Source organism: Chiloscyllium plagiosum, chromosome 17, assembly GCF_004010195.1.
Source record: "Chiloscyllium plagiosum isolate BGI_BamShark_2017 chromosome 17, ASM401019v2, whole genome shotgun sequence".
In the NCBI taxonomy this organism is placed as follows: domain Eukaryota; kingdom Metazoa; phylum Chordata; class Chondrichthyes; order Orectolobiformes; family Hemiscylliidae; genus Chiloscyllium; species Chiloscyllium plagiosum.
Window position 1 is genome coordinate 2529032 of NC_057726.1, and position 18997 is coordinate 2548028.

Genomic DNA, 18997 nt, shown 5'->3' on the forward strand with positions numbered 1-18997 from the left:
ATAGGAAGACTGTCGAAGAGACAGTTCAAAAAGGGAGGGAGACAAAAAGCAGGCAACTATAGGCCAAGTCGCCTAAAATCTAATGTTGGGAAAATACTGAAATTAAATATTAAGTAAGTAATTTGGACACTGAGCGCAATTCTGGTCTCCCTGCTGTAGGAAGGGTGTTGTGAAACTTGAAAGGGTTCAGAAAAGATTTACAAGGATGTTGCCAGGGTTGGAGGGTTTGAGCTATTGGGGGAGGCAGAGTAGACTGGGGCTGTTTTCCCTGGAGCGTCAGAGGCTGAGGGGTGACCTAGAGGTTTAAAAAATTCCTTGAATCCTGGAAAAGTAACCGAGGATAGGAAGACTGTCGAAGAGACAGTTCAAAAAGGGAGGGAGACAAAAAGCAGGTAACTATAGGCCAAGTCGCCTAAAATCTAATGTTGGGAAAATACTGAAATTAAATATTAAGTAAGCAATTTGGACACTGAGCGCAATTCTGGTCTCCCTGCTGTAGGAAGGATGTTGTGAAACTTGAAAGGGTTCAGAAAAGATTTACAAGGATGTTGCCAGGGTTGGAGGGTTTGAGCTATTGGGGGAGGCAGAGTAGACTGGGGCTGTTTTCCCTGGAGCGTCAGAGGCTGAGGGGTGACCTTAGAGGTTTATAAAATCATGAGGGGCATGGAAAGGGTAAATAAACAAGGTCTTTTCCCAGGGCATGCCAGTCCAAAACTAGACAGCATTGGTTTAAAGTGAGGGGGGGGGGAAAGACTTAAAAGGGATTTAAGGGGCAACTTTTTCACATACAGGGTGGTGTGTGTATGGAATGAGCTACCAAAGGAAGTGGTGGAGGCTGGTACAATACAGCACCTCTGGATGTGTATATGAATAGGAAGTGTTTAGAGGAATATGATTTATTTACTATATCTAGCTGGCATGGACAAGTTTGACTGAAGGGTCCGTTTCTGTGCTATATATCCCTAATGGCTCTAATAACAGAACATTTGGAAAATCATAACCTAATCAAACACAGCCAGCATGGCTTCATGAAAGGGAAATGTATTAGACTTTTCCAAAGGTGTCTCAACCAGAGAAGATAGAAGGGAACCAGAAGATGTGTTTTATTTGGGTTTACAGAAGGCAATCAGAATGGCACCACAAAACATCAAGCCATAAAAACCCACGGTGCTGGAGTTGTATATTGGCATGGATGGAGAATTGCCTCATGGGCAGGAAATAGTGAGTGTGGATAAGGGATTCTTTTCCACATTGGCAACTGTAACCAGTGCGGTTCCACAGGGTTGTGTGCTGGGACCGCAACGGTGTACAATAAACGTTATTGATTGGGAGGAAGGATGTGTAGCCAAACTTGCAAAGACACAAAAGTGGGAAGTAAGGCTGGTTGTGAGAACGATACAAATAGTTTGTAAAACGGTACTGATAGGTTAAGTAAGTGAGCGAAACATTGCAAAATAGAGTATTGTAGGAAAATGTGAAGTCAACTTGGAAGGGAGAACAAAAGAACAGCATATTATTTAAATGGAGAAAAACTACAGTAAAATGCAACACAATGGGACTTGGGGTACTTGTGTGCAAAACACACAAGGCTAGCATACTGGCAGCATGTACTCAGGAAGGCAAATAGGATAAAAGCAAATTACTGCAGATGCTGGAATCTGAAACCAAAAGAGAAAATGCCTGAAAATCTCAGCAGGTCTGGCAGCACCTGAGAGAGAAAAGAGCTGACGTTTCGAGTCTAACTGACCCTGTCAAAGCACAAGGCAAATAGGATAATGGAATTTGTTTCAAGATGACTGAAATGTAAGAATAGGGAAGTCTTAATACTGCTGTACAAGGTGCTGGTGAGACCACACCTAGAGTGTTATGAGCAGTTTTGGCCCCCTTATTTAAATAAAATATATTGTTTAATTGAAGGCAGTTCAAAAAAGTTCACCAGAATGATCCATGGCAAGGAGGTATTTTTTTATGAGCAATAATTGATGAAGCAGCTGAGGATAGTCGAGCCTATGACACTATACTGCCATGTTATAGAAAGGATGTGATTGCCCTAGATAGGGAGCTGAAGATGTTGCCTCATCTGCAGTGACTCAGCTATGAAGAGACACCGGATAGGCTGGGTTATTTTCCTTAGAACAGAGAAGGCTAAAGGGTGATTGAGGTGTAGAAGGTTGTGAAGGGTTTACACAGGGTGGAAATGGAGAACCATTCCCCTTTGTAGATGGGTCAATAACCACAGGCACAGTTTTATGTTATGGATCAGAATGTTTAGAGGGAATCTGGGGAAAAAGATTTTCACCCAGAGAGTGGGACCCACTGCCTAAAAAGGTTGAGAGGCAGGAAACACAAACATTTAAGAGAGTTTATGAGCACTGGAAATGCCACAGCATACAAGGTTATGAGCCAAGGGTTGCCAAATGGAATGAGAGCAGATAGATGTTTGATGACTGTCATGGATACAATGGGTCAAAGGGCCTGTTCCAGTGCTGTTAAAAACTCTGGACTTGTGACTACTCTCAGCAACTCCTGCAGTGATGCTCTGGCCAGAATGCCAAAGATGCCAAACCCAGGGGAATTCAAATGAGAGAAACGAGAAGTGGATCACAGAGGGATTTGAACACAGTGATGATAATTTCTGAATTGCGGCAATACCAGACTGGGTGCCAGCAGAGGTCAGGAACAAAGTGAACTCAAACAGCAACAGTAGGAGTGCTTTGGAAACTAGAAGGAGCCTTACGTTCCCATCCACACAGCATAGCTCTCCGGGAGTTTGGGCACAAACAGTAGGGACTTGCCAGTAGCAACTTCCACAGCACCATAGCAGTCCGCCTCGAGCACTCCAAACATCCAGTGGAAGTAAGATTCCTGTGACAAGGAACAAGTTTACTGTTTACAAATATTGTCCGATTCATCCCACTTCCCACCACCCTCCACCGAACTTGGTATATTTTTCCCTATCGCCTTTTGCACATTACTATGGAATTGTACTCCCACCACTCCTTCAGACAGCACATTCCAGATCACAACCACTCAGTGTGGAAAGAATTCTCATCTGCTCTCTTTCCAGATCAGTCACTATTATTCAGGAAAGCATATAGCTAGACACTGACAATTACATCATGTCTATCATCATTTACCAGCTACACTCACACAGTACATTCATCGATGTGGGAGGTCAGTGTGGGGAGCCTCATTCACTGCAATGCTCATGGCAGAGCCAATTCCTGAGTTTTTTTCCTGGGTCAAGATACCAAACTTCAACAACTGCCTTGCAATCACCCAACCACCATCCCTGTCATCTGCACACAACTTGGAAACCACTGCCAACAAACCCCACCCACTGTTCCCTAAACTCCTTTCGAATGGCCCCCAACCCATTCCCCCATCCTATGCAACCAACACCAACCTAACAGGTGGTGTTTACAGGGATCAGTGCTGGGGTCACTGTTACACAAACCCCACCCACTGTTCCCTAAACTCCTTTCGAATGGCCCCCAACCCATTCCCCCATCCTATGCAACCAACACCAACCTATCACCCCTGTCAACACCCCTGCAAACCACACCCTCACCAGGTAATAGACTAATATGAATAGCTGACTGGCTACCTAACAGGTGGTGTTTACAGGGATCAGTGCTGGGGTCACTGTTACTTCCAACATATTCATGACTTTATTCAGGAAAGTGAATGTACTAAAGCCAAATTTGCAGCAGACACAAATAATTGGGAAGGCAAGTGGTGATGGTGACACAGTCTGCAAAGGGATAAAGACAGATTAAGTGGACAAAGTCTCAGCAGATTGAGTATATTGTTAGGCCATGCACTTTGGCAGGAAGACGAGAGGAGCTGAATATTATTTAAAGGAGAAACATTGCAGAAAACTACAGAACAGATGCATTGGGAATCCTTGTGCTTGAATCACAAAAAGCTAGCATCCAAATTCAGCAGGTAACTTTCTTTTTTAAATATTCACTCATGGGACATACAAGTCACTGAAAGAGTCAACATTTATTGCCCATCCTTAGTTGCTCTCGAGAAGGTGGGGGTGAGCTGCATTCTTGAACCAGTGCAGTCTATGTGCTGTAGGAAGACCTACAACGCCCTGAGTGAGCGTGCTCTAGGATCTGAACCAACACTGAAGGCAAATGGAATATTAGCTTTTATTGCAATTGGAAAGTAGTAAAGTAGTTCTTGCGGTTGCAGGGGAAGGTGCCGGGAGTGGAGGTTGGCCCTCTCCGGCCTATCACCCTCACCTTAACCTCCTTCCACTATTGCATTCCCAATGCCCCTTCCCCATGTCCCTCCTCCCCACCTTTTATCTTAGCCTGCTTGGCACACCCTCCTCATCCCTGAAGAAGGGCTTATGCCCGAAATGTCGATCCTCCTGCTCCTTGGATGCTGCCTGACCTGCTGCGCTTTTCCAGCAACACATTTTCAAGGCATCAGTCATACCTCAGTTTAGAGCTCTAGATATTCACATTGGAGGTTCAGAGATGACTTTCTCGACATATACACATACAAGATTCCATGGGGCTTTAAGAGTAAACTTCAACAGGCTGCTTCCCCCTCATGGTAGAGTCTACTACTAGAAGGCAAAATCTCAGAATAAGGACCAGACATTTAAAACAGATTAGGAGCAACTTCTGAGAGGGTAGTGAATCTGTGGAGATTTTTACTGCAGAGAGTTGTTGTGGCTGGCTTATTAAATATACTCAAGGTTGAGGTTGACAGGTTTTTGATCAGTAAGGGAATCAAAGGCTATAGGGGAAAAGGCAGGAAAAATGAGTTAAGGTTATCAGTTCAACAATGATCTCACTGACTGGCAGATTCAACTCAATGGGCTGAATATCCTACTTCTGTTCTGGATCAGTGGTGCTGGAAGAGCACAGCAGTTCAGGCAGCATCCGAGGAGCTTCGAAATCAACGTTTCGGGCAAAAGTCCTTCATCAGGAATAAAGGCAGAGAGCCTGAAGCGTGGAGAGATAAGCTAGAGGAGGGTGGGGGTGGGGAGAGAGTAGCATAGAGGGACTCCCTGAGATTCTTGTAGAGAGAGGAAGAAAACTTCTTCAAGGCAGGCATCCTTGCAGGAGGATTCGCAGTAGGGTTAAAATCAACGAGGTAAAAACAATGATCCAGAATCTGGTTTCCAGCATCTGCAGTCATTGTTTTTACCTCCTATCCTACTTCTGTTCCTCCATGCCAACCAGATATCCTAAATAAATTAGGCCCATTTACCAGCATTTGGCCCATATCCTTCCAACCCTTCCTATTCATATATCCATCTAGATGCCTTTTAAATGCTTCAATTGTACCAGCCTCCACCATTACCTCAGGCAGCTCATTCCATACACACACCACGCTCTGCGTGAAAATGATTGCCCCATAGGTTCCTTTTACATCTTTACCCTCTCATCCTAAACCAATGGCCTCTTGTTCTGGACTCCCCCACCCCAGGGAAAAGACCTTGGTTATTCATGCCTCTCAATTTTGTAAACCTCTATCAGGTCACCCCTCAACCTCTGACGCTCCAGGGAAACCAGCCCCAGCCTATTCAGCCGTTCCCTAAAGCTCAAACCCTCCAACCCTGGCAACATCCTTCTAAATCTTTTCTGAATCCTTTCAAGTTTCACACATCCTTCCTTTAGCAGGGAGACCAGAACTGAATGCAATATTCCAAAAGTGGCCTAACCAACGTCCTGTACAGCTTCAACATGACCTTCCAACTCCAATATTCAATACACTGACTAATAAAGGAAGCAAAACAAACACTTTCTTTAAAATCCTAGATTCCTGCTACTCCACTTTCAAGGAGCTATCAACCTGCACTCCAAGGTCTCTTTGTTCAGCAACACACCCCAGGACCTTACCATTAAGTGTATAACACCTGCCCTGATTTGCCCCAGACTTGACAAGCCAGATAGCTCTCTGCACAGTAAGATTCTATCGAAATTCTCTGGATAGCTGTCAAATCAACCTGCTGAAAAGACTGATAGTCAGAAGTCACATGACACCAGGTTATAATCCAATAGGTTTATTTGAAATCACAAGCTTTCAGAGCACTGCTCTTTTGTCAGGTGGTGAAGTGGGGGGAAGCAGACATGGTGACTTCAGAACAGCGCACTGAAAGCTTGTGATTTAAAATAAACCTGTTAGACTAGAACCTGGTGTCATGTGACTTGTGATTTTGATTCCCCCCCCCGCCCACCCCCAGTCCAACACTAGCACCTCCACATCAGGACTGATATATTCACAGCACCTGTCTGACTGACAGCCAATTTCTCTGCTGTATATCCGAAGTAACTATGACCCACCTGCCAGTTGTGAAAGTAATACAACATAAGTCAGGCTATCCCCACAGCTGCCCCCAATTGTAACTGAAACTGCAGCTGACCTGACGGAAGACGATATCAGTGTCAGTGCAGTATCGCTGGAGTTGATCTCCCCCCTGCAGGAGCACTACCGCTTTCTTTGGCACCTCAGCATTCTTACGTAGCTGCTCACACAGACGACGCCTGTTCAAGGCAAAAAGGGCCATTGGCACCTGGAGGGTCTCGTTACCCAGCGAGAAGGAGGGCCTGAAAGCAGAGGACAAGAGAAGTGGATTAGCAATTATCCACAAAGGAGCAGCCAATCAGACTGCTCAGTGTGAACAGAAAAGGATTCAACACCCAGTCACCATTCCCTTCCCCTGACTGAGCTGCTGTCACTGCAGTAAGAAACAGCCTCCCTTCAGAGTCAGGTAGTCAGCGGTTCTCAGTCCCTGTCCTCAGACTGGCACACAACGCCAGCTGATTGGCCCATCCCATCTGAAAAAGCCCACATACATCTCCTTCCCACCCCCCCCCCACACTCCCAAACCCCCTATCCTTTTCCATCACCATTTTAAAACTAATAGAATTATGGTCGCTGGCCCCAAAGTGCTCCCCCACTGACACCTCAGTCACCTGCCCTGCCTTATTTCCCAAGAGTAGGTCAAGTTTTGCACCTTCTCTTGTAGGTACAGCCACATACTGAATCAGAAAATTGTCTTGTACACACTTAAATTCCTCTCCATCTAAACCCTTAACACTATAGCAGTCCCAGTCTATGTTTGGAAAGTTAAAATCCTCTACCATAACCACCCTATTATTCTTACAGATAGCTGAGATCTCCTTACAAGTTTGTTTCTCAATTTCCTGCTGACTATTAGGGGGTCGATAATACAATCCCAATAAGGTGATCATCCCTTTCTTATTTCTCAGTTCCACCCAAATAACTTTCCCTGGATGTATTTCTGGGAATATCCTCCCTCAGTACAGCTATAAATACTATCCCTTATCAAATACTCCCCCTCCTCTCTTGCCTCCCTTTCTATCCTTCCTGTAGCATTTTTATCCTAGAACATGTTGACCAAACATGATTTCCCGTTCACTAAACCATGCTAACTGTCCCCAATTACATTGGGAAAATTCAACGTGTTCAACTACAATCTCCTTAATGCTCAATCGACACCTTCTCCATGACAGATGTCAAACTAACTGGCCTGTATTTTCTCACTTTCTGCCTCCATCCCTTCCTGAATAGAGGAGTTATACTTGACCATCTTAAGGCTGATAAAATCTCTCCAGAATCTAGTAAAGTTTCAAAAATGAGTACCCATTGCACCTCATTACCCTCCTCTAAAAACCACAGGATGATGTCAATTAAACACTATTAAACAGATGCATTTGGTACTATCACTGGACCAGTGATCCAGAATTCTTGCTTAATGCATTGAGAACATGGGTTTGAATCCACAATTACAAATGGTGAAAGTTTAACTCAATTTTTAAAAATCCGGAATTAAAGGTCCCGGGGAGTGTTGTTGAACAAAGATCTTGGAGTGCAGGTTCACAGCTCCTTGAAAGTGGAGTCACAGGTAGATAGGATAGTGAAGGTGGCGTTTGGTATGCTTTCCTTTATTGGACAGAGCATTAGTATAGGAGTTGAGGGGTCATGCTGTGGCTTTCCAGGACACTGGTTCAGCCACTTTTGAAATACTGTGCGCAATTCTGGCCTCCCTCCTGTCAGAAGGGTGTTGTGAAACTTGAAAGGGTTCAGAAAAGATTCACAAGGATATTGGCAGGGTCGGAGGGCTTGAGCTACAGGGAGAGGTTAAATAGACTGGGGCTGTTTTCCCTGGAGCGGAGGCTGAGGAGTGATTTTATAAACCTTATAGAGGTTTATAAAATCATGATGGGCATGGACAGGATAAATAGACAAGTCTTTTCCATGGGGTGCAAGAGTCCAGAACGAGAGGTTCATGGTGAGAGGGGGAAAGATTTTAAAGGCACCACAGGGCAACTTTTTCATGCACAAGGTATGAAATGAGCTGCCAGAGGAAGTGGAGGCTACAGCATTTAAAAAGCATCTGAATGGTTACATGAAAAGGAAGGGTTTAGAGGGATATGGGCCAAGTGCTGGCAGGTGGGACTAGTTTGGGTTAGGATATCTGGTCGGCATGGACAAGTTGGACCAAGGATCTGTATCCATGCTGTACACCTCTATGACTGTATGACCTTAATGACAACCACGTAATAAAAACACATCTGGTTCACTTATGTCCTTTCGGGTTGGAACTTTGCCATGTGTACCTGGTCTGGTCTGCGTATGACTCCAGACCGACAGCAATGTGGTTAACTTTGTACTGCCCTCTGAATTGGTGCAGCAAGCCAGTGAACTCCAGGACAGTTAAGGAAAAGAAATAGACACTAGTCTGCCAGTGACAGCCACATTCTGAGGACAATGCTTTCCAAAAACAAAAGGTCAAGTACATATCAACCCACAGTTCTATCAGCTACTCCCCTCTTAATTCCAAAGGCAACTGGACACACTGCCACAAGATTCATCTTCCATGTTCTAACAGATTAATTCCTGTCACACAGGCTCATTGCGTTCACTTCCCCTTCCATGCAAGTTAATCTTAAACATACCTGCCTAAGTCTATTGCCATCTCCTGCATGCTTTATCTTCAGCAACTGAAACTCTAACTTCCACCAGTATCCTTCCTTTGTTGTCATTCTTTCATGGCCTGGACTGGTTATGATGACTCATTTCAAACCCAACATCACTGAACTTTAAATCTGGTTGTGTGAATTCTGTGGTAGCAAGCTACATAATCCACAGTTCTGTAGCTCTTCCACATTCTATAACTAAATTGCTCTAATTAAAAGTACCATGACAGAAATATGACACTTTTCAAGAATTCAGTCTATTTAAAGAATGCACATGACATTACTTTTCATCTTAAAAAGGTTATCACTCAAGGTTTTACCCTCTCTCTGAGCACTTCTCTGCTTTCCTAAATTCCCAACAAACCCAGCTTACTCTCCTCACTGTCTTCTCCTTCACTCTATAAAACCTGCCTTGTGTAGCACTACAGTCAAAAGTGTGGTGCTGGAAAGGCACAGGTCAGGCAGCATCCAAGGAGCAGGAAAATAGACATTTCAGGAAAAAGCCCTTCATCACAAAAGCAATATTCAAATAATGTCCAATAGTGGGGACACAAGCTGACAGTTGTAAGGTTTTTAATTTGTCACTAAGTGGTGGTGGGAGGCAGACACCAAACACAAGTTCAAAGGAGACAGACAGCAAGGAAAAGTCACTTAAGTATGGGAAATAGACAGACAATAGAGCATTGATTTTTGCCTGCACTAGAGGGGGCCATGGTGTCAGATAGAGAACAAAATCCCCTCTACACAATCCCCAAATACAATTTCTCTGTCTCTTCCTTAGCCATAACATCAATTTTCTGTGATGATCAATTGCAATTAACCAGAATGGAAAGAACACATTCTAAACATAAGGGGAACCAGTGTCATAACTGGACTTTCAGAAGACGTTCTACCGAGTAACTCACCGTGGGCGGCACGGTGGCACAGTGGTTAGCACTGCTGCCTCACAGCGCCAGAGACCTCGGTTCAATTCCCGCCTCAGGCGACTGACTGTGTGGAATTTGCACATTCTCCCCGTGTCTGCGTGGATTTCCTCCGGGTGCTCCGGTTTCCTCCCACAGTCCAAAGATGTGCAGGTCAGGTGAATTGGCCATGCTAAATTGCCCGTAGTGTTAGGTAAGGGGTAAATGTAGGGGCATGGGTGGGTTGCGCTTCGGCGGGTCGGTGTGGACTTGTTGGGCCGAAGGGCCTGTTTCCACACTGTAAGTAATCTAATCTAATCTAATCTAATCTAAAAGGTTAAATAAGACGACTAGAGCCCATGGTGTTGAAGATAGTATATTAGCACGTATATTGACTCAAGGGTAGGAAATAGCGAGTGGGAATAAGGAGTTCTTTTTCAGGCTGGCGACATGTGACCAGGAGATTCAACTGTTTACAATAAACATTAATGACTTGGAGGGAGTGAACGTACGTAGCCAAATTTGCAGATATCACAAAAATACGTGGAAAGGCGGGTTGAGAGAGAGAAACAAACAGTTCACAGATAGTAATAGATTAGGTAAGTTGCAATAAAATTGACAAATAAAGTATAACGCAGGAAAATGCAGAGTTGCTCAGTTTGGGAGGGAGAAAGAACAGAATATTATTTAAATACAGAGAAACTGCAGAAAGCTGTAACACAAAGGGACCGGGGGGGGGTAGAATGTACATGTTACACAGAAAACTAGCACACAGGTGCAGCAGGTAATCAGGAAGGCTAATGGAATGTTGGCCCTTATTTCAAGTAGGTTGAATTGTAAGAGTAGGGAAGTCTTACTGCACCTGTACAAGGCCACATCTGGACACTGGTCCCCTTATTTAAAAGAAAAAGTATCATTTCATTGGTGGTATTACAGAGGATTCAATCGTATGATCCCAGGTATGGAGAGATTATCCAGTGAGCAATAGGAGAATCAAGAATTATGGGGAAAGGGCAGGAAAGGAACATGAGGAATGTCAAATCAGCCATGATCCGATTGAACAGCAGCGCAGGATTGAGGAGCCAAACATCCTACTCCAGTTCCTATTTCTAATTAAACAAAAATAGAAGTTGTTGGAAAAGCTCAGCAAGTCTGGTAGCATCTGTGCAGAGAAAACAGTTAGTGTTTCAGGTCCAGAGACTCTTCCTGAGAATGTCTGAGATGATGCTGCCAGACTTGCTGAGCTTTTCCAACAACTATTGCTTTTGTTTCGGATTTACAGCATCCGCAGTTCTTTCAGTTTTTATTTCCTATTTCTAATGGTCTTAAATAGAATTGTGATTTAAAGATGCTGTATAATGCAGATAAATAGAAGATTATCCATAATATAAGCAAAAATAGGAAAGTGAATTATTTGAATAATTGAGAGGGGAGAATGTTCAATGAACTCTGGGTGTGTCTGTGCATCAGTCGCTGAAAGCAAGCAGCAAGAGCAGCAGGCAGGAACAAAGGCAAACCGAACTGGCCTTCATACTGAGAGGATTTCAGTGCAGGAATAATTGTTGCAATTGTACAGAGCTTTGGTAAGGCCACACCTGGAGAATTGTGTGCAGTTTTGGTGTCCTTTTCTGAGGAAGGATATTCTTGCTGTACAGGGAGTACAGTGAAAGTTTACCAAATTGATTCCTGGGATAGCAGGACTGACATCAGGAGGAATCAAGTCAGTAAGGATTGTAGTCACTGGACAAAAGTGAGGACTGCAGATGCTGGAGATTAGAGCAAGATTGTGTTGCTGGAAAAGCACAGCAGGTCAGGCAGCATCCGAGGAGTAGGAGAATCTGATTAAGGGCTTTTGCCTGAAACATAGATTTTCCTGCTCCTCGGATGCTGCCTGATCTGCTGTGCTTTTCCAGCACCACACTCTTGTATTCACTGGACTTTAGGAGAATAAGAGGGGAGCTCAAAAACCTATAAAACTCCAACAGGACAAGACAGGTTAGATGCAGGAAGGATGGCCCAGATGCTGGAGCAGTGGTCGTAGTTTAGTGGTAGGAGGCAAACCTTTCTAGGAAAGGTAAGAAATCTGAGAGGAGAAATGTCTTCAACCCAGAGAGTGGCAAGCCCGTAGAATTCAGTCCCACAGAAAGTTGAGACACCAAAACAGTGTTCCCAAGGAGGTAGCAGATGTAGTGCTTGAAGCTTAAAAAAAAAATCAATAGATGGGGTGGGGGAGGGATTAGGGTATTGAACTTGATGATTGGCCATGATCATACTGAAAGGCGGAGCAGGCTCAAGGAGTTGAACAGACTATCCTGCTCCTTTCTACTTTGTTTCTAGCTTTCATTCTCTCCCATTTTCAAATTAATCTCAGAGAATAATAATTTATTCTCATCTCTCCCAACCCTTGCTCAATCGCTTACACCTTTTACATTTTTCGGATCCAATGAAATGTCCATCAACCTGAGAAGTTATTGGTGATCCTCTTCCTCATGGATGCCACTCTGACCTGCTGAGTACTACCAACACCAACTGCCTACATTTGAGACTTCTAGAATTCACAGTACTCTGCCCTCCAATCCTTTCCCCTTCAATGATAAACATTGACAAGCATTTGGAGAATTCCACTGCTCTTAGTCGAGAGGTGGCTATGGGATCTTTCCCAGAGTGAATAGATTGAACCTCAATATCTCACCCATAAGGAAAAACACTGGGCATTATAACAAATGTATGGGATAAAAGATGTAAACAAAAAGAACTGTGCATGCTGGAGATCAGAAACAACATGCTGGAGAAACTCAACAGCTCTGCAACATCTGAGAGCGAGAGACAAACAAAGTTAATATTTCTAGTCCAGTGATCCTTTATGCTATAAATTATGGTTTTCGTTGTTGGAAGTCTGTCATCTCAGCTTTGGGACATTACTACAGAACATCCTCAAGGTAGGGTCCTCGGCCCAACCATCTTGAGCTGATTTATCAAAGACTTTTCCAGAAGGTCAGAAGTGAAGATTGTCACTAATTCTTCAGATACTGAAGCAGTCCATTTCCAAATGTAGCAAGACCTGGAATAACATCCAGGTTTATACCGAAAAGTGGCAAGTAACATTCATGCCTCACAAGTGCCAGGCAATGACCATCTACAGCACAAAATAATTGAACCATCACCCAATGACCTTCAAGGTCATTACCATCACCGAATCCCCCCACTATCAATATCCTGGGGGTTACCACAGAGCAGAAACTCAACTGGTCTCACCACAAACTGGCTGCAAGAACAAGTCAAATACAAGGATCTCTGCAGCATACAGCTCATCACCTGACTCCCCAAAGCCTGTCAACTATCTACAAAGCACAAGGCAGGAGTGTGACAAAATATTCGCCACTTGCATGGATGGCTGCAGCTCCAGTGGGTTACTCACTGCAGAATTCCCTTTCCCTGACCTTCTCTTATAGCCATTGTAATTAGATATGTCCAGTTCTGTTCAGTTTCTCGTCAATGGTAACTCCCTCCAGGACGTTGACAGTCAGTGATGGTAACACTAGCCTGGCCTAGTACAGTGCAGCAAACACATACCCCTTCCCACCATCACCACCTGCCCAGAGAGTAACAGAGCCTGCAGTCTGTACAGCCACCTACTGACTCACTCTGAGAATGGGGGAAGAGTCATCCTTGTCTACGAGGGACCGATAATGATAATGCTATTGAATGAGGGGCAGTGGTTAAATTCTCACTTGTTGGAGAATTATCACAGGAGTAGTTAAGAGAAACTAGGAAGGAAAAGACATTGATAATGTGGTCAAAGGAGGCCCATCTTGAACACAAACCCCAGCATTGCCTGGCAGATGTTTGCAGTGAATGCCAATATAGCAATGTCTTAGTACTACAGCACCGTGTTCACCAATAACAAGGGGAAGGCCATCACCAGAACTTCAGGCTCACTCCTATTTTCTAATTCCAGTCAAATGTGGCTTGGTGTGATCTCTCCAGTATGCTGACTAACCTGCTGTTTCTCTAGTATTTTGCTTTTATTTCCCCATTCCACCCTGCCTGTCTGCACTCTGCCTCATATGTCAACCTTTAAACCCACAAAGTGGGGCTCACTCCTATTTTCTAATTCCAGTCAAATGTGGCTTTTTCTTTCACTTTCCATTCTGAAGGTGTGATCTCTCCAGTATGCTGACTAACCTGCTGTTTCTCTAGTATTTTGCTTTTATTTCCCCACTCCACCCTGCCTGGCTGCACTCTGCCTCATATGTCAACCTTTAAACCCACAAAGCTATTTAAAACTAATTCAACTTCTTCAATTGGTCAGTTCCTTAATATAATTTCATAATTCCTCTGACTTCTCTTGAAACTGCTGACTCAAGCTGAGGCACAGCTGCAAGGATCATTCACATCATAACTTGTGACAATTCTACCAGTGAACCATCACAGCTTGGTCTGACTCTATCCTTTCAATGCTTTTAACACATCATTGGGAAAGAATGCCCAGGTGAATTTCCAACTTGTCGATTCCCAAAGCTGACTGTCGAACTCTCAATCCCAACCTGATGGACTGCAGGACAGAATCTGCTCCCTGGGTCCCCTGTCACTCCAGGGAATTACTGATCTTTTTAGTCACATGGGCACCTTCACCAATGATTGGCTTCTGTTCGTTCAGGGAGTGCCACCCAGCTGCATGCAAACACAGCTGATTGACTTACAGCTCCCAGGAAACAGGCCAATTGGCCCAACAGGTCCATGCTGGGGTTTGTGTTCAAGATGGGCCTCCTTTGACCACATTATCAATGTCTTTTCCTTCCTAGTTTCTCTTAACTACTCCTGTGATAATGAATTACAAATTCCTACATTCTCTGGGTTAAGTAGATTCTCTTGAAATCCTTATTCAATTCTATTTAAAAAGCAAAATACTATAGACACAGGAAGTGAGAAATAATTTGGTTGACTCTCAACTGCCTTCTGAAATGACCTAACAAGCCACTCAGTTGCATCAACAGCAACAAAGTCTCAAAGAAACAAAACTGGATGAACCAGCTGACATCGACCTAGGCAGCGGAAAAGCCAACGACAGGAACAGCCCTGCCAACCCTGCAGGGCCCTCCTCACTAACATCTGGGGGCTCGTGCCAACATTGGGAATGCTGTCTCACAGACTAGTCAAGGGACAGCCCGACACAGCCATACTCCAGGAATCATACCTTACAGACAACATCTCAGACCCCACCATTACTGGATATGTGACGTCCCACCAGCAGGATAGACCCAGTTTGGGGGGGAACAGCACAGAGGGAATTCCTAGAGGCATGGCACTCATCCACAAACTCCATCAACAAACACATCGACCTGGACCCAATATACCGGCCACTGCAACAGACAGCTGGAACTGACAACCGGAAGCGGCAGATTCAAACCACTATAAATGCCGGAGGAAAGATCACAGAAGCACTTCACAGGAGGCTCCCAAGCACTGAGGATGTCACCTAGACAGGGGACGAAACGTCTGCAACACAAATTCCCAGCTCGGCAAACAGAACCACATCAACACTAGGCATCCATAAGGCGCTGTGGGCATCAACAGCAGCAGAACTGTACTCCAGCACAATCTGTAACATCATTTCCCCAGCATATCCCCCACTCAACCATTACCATCAAGATAGGGGATCAACCCTGGTTCAATGGAGAGTGCAGGAGGGCATACCAGGAACAGCATTAGGCATACCAGAAAATGAGATGTCAAGCAGGTGAACCTACCATTTAGAATTATCGTATACCAAGCAGCAAGTGATAGACAGAGCTAAGTGATCCCACAACCAACTGATCTGATTTAAGCTCTGCAGTCCTTCCAGTTGCGAATCGTGGTGGACAATGGAGGAGCAGGCTCCCCATCCTCAATGCTGGAAGAGCCCAGCACATCAGTGCAAAAAGGTAAGGCTGAAGCTTTTGCAGCAATCTTCAGCCCAAAGTGTTGAGTGGGTGATCTATCTTGGCCTCCTCCAGTGGTTCCCAGCATCATGGATACCAGTGTCCAGCCAATTCAATTCACTCCACATGATAAGAAGAAATGGTTGGAGACACTGGAGACTGCAAAGGCCCTGACAACATTCCAACAATAGTACTGAAGATGTGTGCTCCAGAACTTGCCGCTCCCCTAGCTAAGCTGTTCCAGTACAACTACAACACTAGCATCTACCCAACCATGAGGAAGGTTGCCCAGGAATGTCTTGTACATAAAAAGCAGGACAAATTCAACCTGGCCAATTACTGCTTCATCAGTCTACTCTCCATCCTCAGTACAGTGATGGGCAGTGTCAGTAATAGTGCTATCAAGCAGCACCTGCTCAGCAATAACCTGCTCAGTGACACCCAGTTTGGGTTCCACCAGTGTCACTCAGCTCCTGACCTCATTCCAGCCTTGGTTCAACATGGACAAAGGAGCTGAATTCCAGAGGGGAGGGGAGAGGGACAGCCCTTGACATCGAGGCTGCATTCGACCAAGTGTGGCATCAAGGAACTCAGACAAAACTAGAATCAATGGAAGTCAAGGAGCAAACTCTCTGGTCATTGGAGTGATACCTGACACATAAGAAGATGGTGGTGGTTGTTGGAAGTCAGTCATCTCAGCTCCAGGACATCTCTGCAGGAGTCCCTCAGGGTAGTGTCCTAGACCCAACCACTTTCAGCTGCTTCATCGTTATGTTCAGCACCATTTGCAATTCCTCAAATATTGAAGGAGTCCAGGTTCAAATGCAACAAGACCTGGACAGTGTTCTGTCTTGGGGTGACAGGTCGCAAGTAATATAAATGCCAAACAACGACTATTTCCAACAAGAGACAATCACTGCCCTTTGACATTCAATGGTGTCACCATCACTGAATCCCTCAATACTAACATCCTTGGATTACTATAGACCTGAATCCCTCAATACTAACATCCTTGGATTACTATAGACAAGACACAAGTGGACTCACGAAAAGTTGTTGTGAAACTGGAAAGAGTTCAGAAAAGATTTACAAGGATGTTGCCAGGGTTGGAGGATTTGAGCTATAGAGAGAGAGTTGCCAGAGGATGTGGTGGAGGCTGGTACAATTGCAACATTTAAGAGGCATTTGGATGGGTATATGAATGGGAAGGGTTTGGAGGGATATGGGCCAGGTGCTGGCAGGTGGAACAAGATTGGATTGGGATATCTGGTCGGCATGGACAGGTTGGACCGAAGGGTCTGTTTCCATGCTGTTCATCTCTATGACTCACCACATAAACAAAAGCAGGTCAGAGACCAGAAATCCTGCAGCGAGTACAAGCACTTTACCTTGTGACTCCCCAAAGCCTGGCTATCATCCACAAGAGACAGGTCAGGAATGTGACCTGAATGGGTGCAGCTCCAACAACACTCAAATAGTTTGACACCATCAAGGACAAAGCAGTCCACGTGTCTAGCACCACATCTACAAGCACCCACTCCACCACTCCCCTGTATTTTCTATTACTGTTTTAATCATTGTCATAAATAAAGGATTGCCAATGGGGCCTGGACACTCCTCAACAAGTACAGCAACTTCCCCACGAAGACTCTATCAAACCCTATCATAACCTTCAAGAATAAAATCAGAAGTTGTTAGACAGCAGATCTGGAAGCATGAGTGGAGAGAAATCAGGATGTGGAGGTACCGGTGTTGGATTGCAGTGGACAAGGTCCAAAGTCACACGACACCAACAAGTTTATTGGAAATCAAAATCAAAGGAGTGCTACTCCTTTGTCAGATGAAGTGACGAAGGAGCACTGCTTCAAAAGCTTGTGATTTAAAATAAATCTGTTGAACTATAACGTGATGTCATGTGACTTCTGAGAAAAATCCGAGTTAGCGTTTCAGGTCACTCGGACCCTAAACATTAACAGATTCCTAACTTCACAGATGCTGCCAAATCTGCTGAGCTTTCCTAGCAACTTCTGTTTTTGTTTCTCATTTACACAACGTGCAATTATTTTGGTTTACATGATCAATTCTGATTTACTTATTCAGGTTCCCTAATTTATCAAGTTGGGAAGGATTTTCACAAAAGATTTCATCTTTAACTCAGTGAAAACATTTACAAGATCAATTCAGCAATCGATTAATAAGGCAAAGTGTTTGCATGATGTGGAAACAAAACTCACAACTGAAAATGTGTTGCTGGAAAAGTGCAGCAGGTCAGGCAGCATCCAAGGAGCAGGAGAATCGACATTTCGGGCATGAGCCCTTCTTCAGGAATGCCTGAAGGGCTTATGCCCGAAACGTCGATTCTCCTGCTCCTTGGATGCTGCCTGACCTGCTGCACTTTTCCAGCAACACATTTTCAGTTGTGATCTCCAGCAAACACTTTCTCCTCAAACAAAACTCACAAGACACCATATGAAACAGTGCTCACATTCAGCCCCAGCTTCACCTGAGGAGAGGCACTCACCCCTCGCCCCACATCCCCCAGGGACAGGGACAGGGACAGGGGGCAGGGACAACCTCCCCATCCCAGCCGGTCAGGGTCTCTGCCCTATCCCCCCACCATCCCAGTTGTACCCCACTTTAATGAGGGAATGTGCCCCATGCCCTCCCCCACAGCAGTCAGGGGCTCTCTCCTCACTCCCCCACCCTGGGGGCTCCTCCTGTTACCCACAAAGTCAACCGGGCTCCGTCAACAGCACCCGTACCCCCACAGTGAGGGGGCTCGGGATCCCCCTGACGCCGGGGCCCGGGCCCGGGCCCGGGCCCGGGCCTGCCCCTGCCCCCCATATACCGCCCGCACTCCCGCTCACTTACCCCTCGGTCGCCGCCATATTGTTGCTACCCGCTCTCACGTGACCGGCCTGGCCTTTAACACATTTGGGCCGCGCCCGCCTTGCCCATCCGCCAATGGAGGCCTGCGATCGGGGCACGTGGGCAGCACAAAGTACGCCGGGATTTGTAGTTCAACCGCTGCCCGGACCTCCGACCCCGCCCACTCACACCCTGCCCCGCCCCCTCCGACCCCGCCTACTCAAACACTGCCCCGCCCCCTCCGACCCCGCCCACTCACACCCTGCCCCGCCCACTCCGACTCCGCCCACTCAAACACCCTCCCGCCCCCTCTGGCCCCGCCCACCCCGCCCCC

The 18997-nt window shown here is 45.4% G+C and overlaps 1 protein-coding gene across 1 annotated transcript in view; it reads right to left on the bottom strand.

The window, feature by feature from the left end:
- The window catches only part of pepd (peptidase D), a 158747-nt gene extending 139943 nt beyond the window's left edge, over positions 1–18804 (bottom strand). The window contains exons 1-3 of the mRNA XM_043706503.1: positions 18667–18804; positions 6392–6575; positions 2738–2865 (exon numbers count right to left, since the gene is read on the bottom strand). Of these exons, the coding sequence (XP_043562438.1) occupies positions 2738–2865; positions 6392–6575; positions 18667–18683 (329 nt within the window). The 5' untranslated portion in view covers positions 18684–18804. The remainder of the gene's footprint in view (positions 1–2737; positions 2866–6391; positions 6576–18666) is intronic.
- Between the last annotated feature and the right edge of the window lie 193 nt (positions 18805–18997).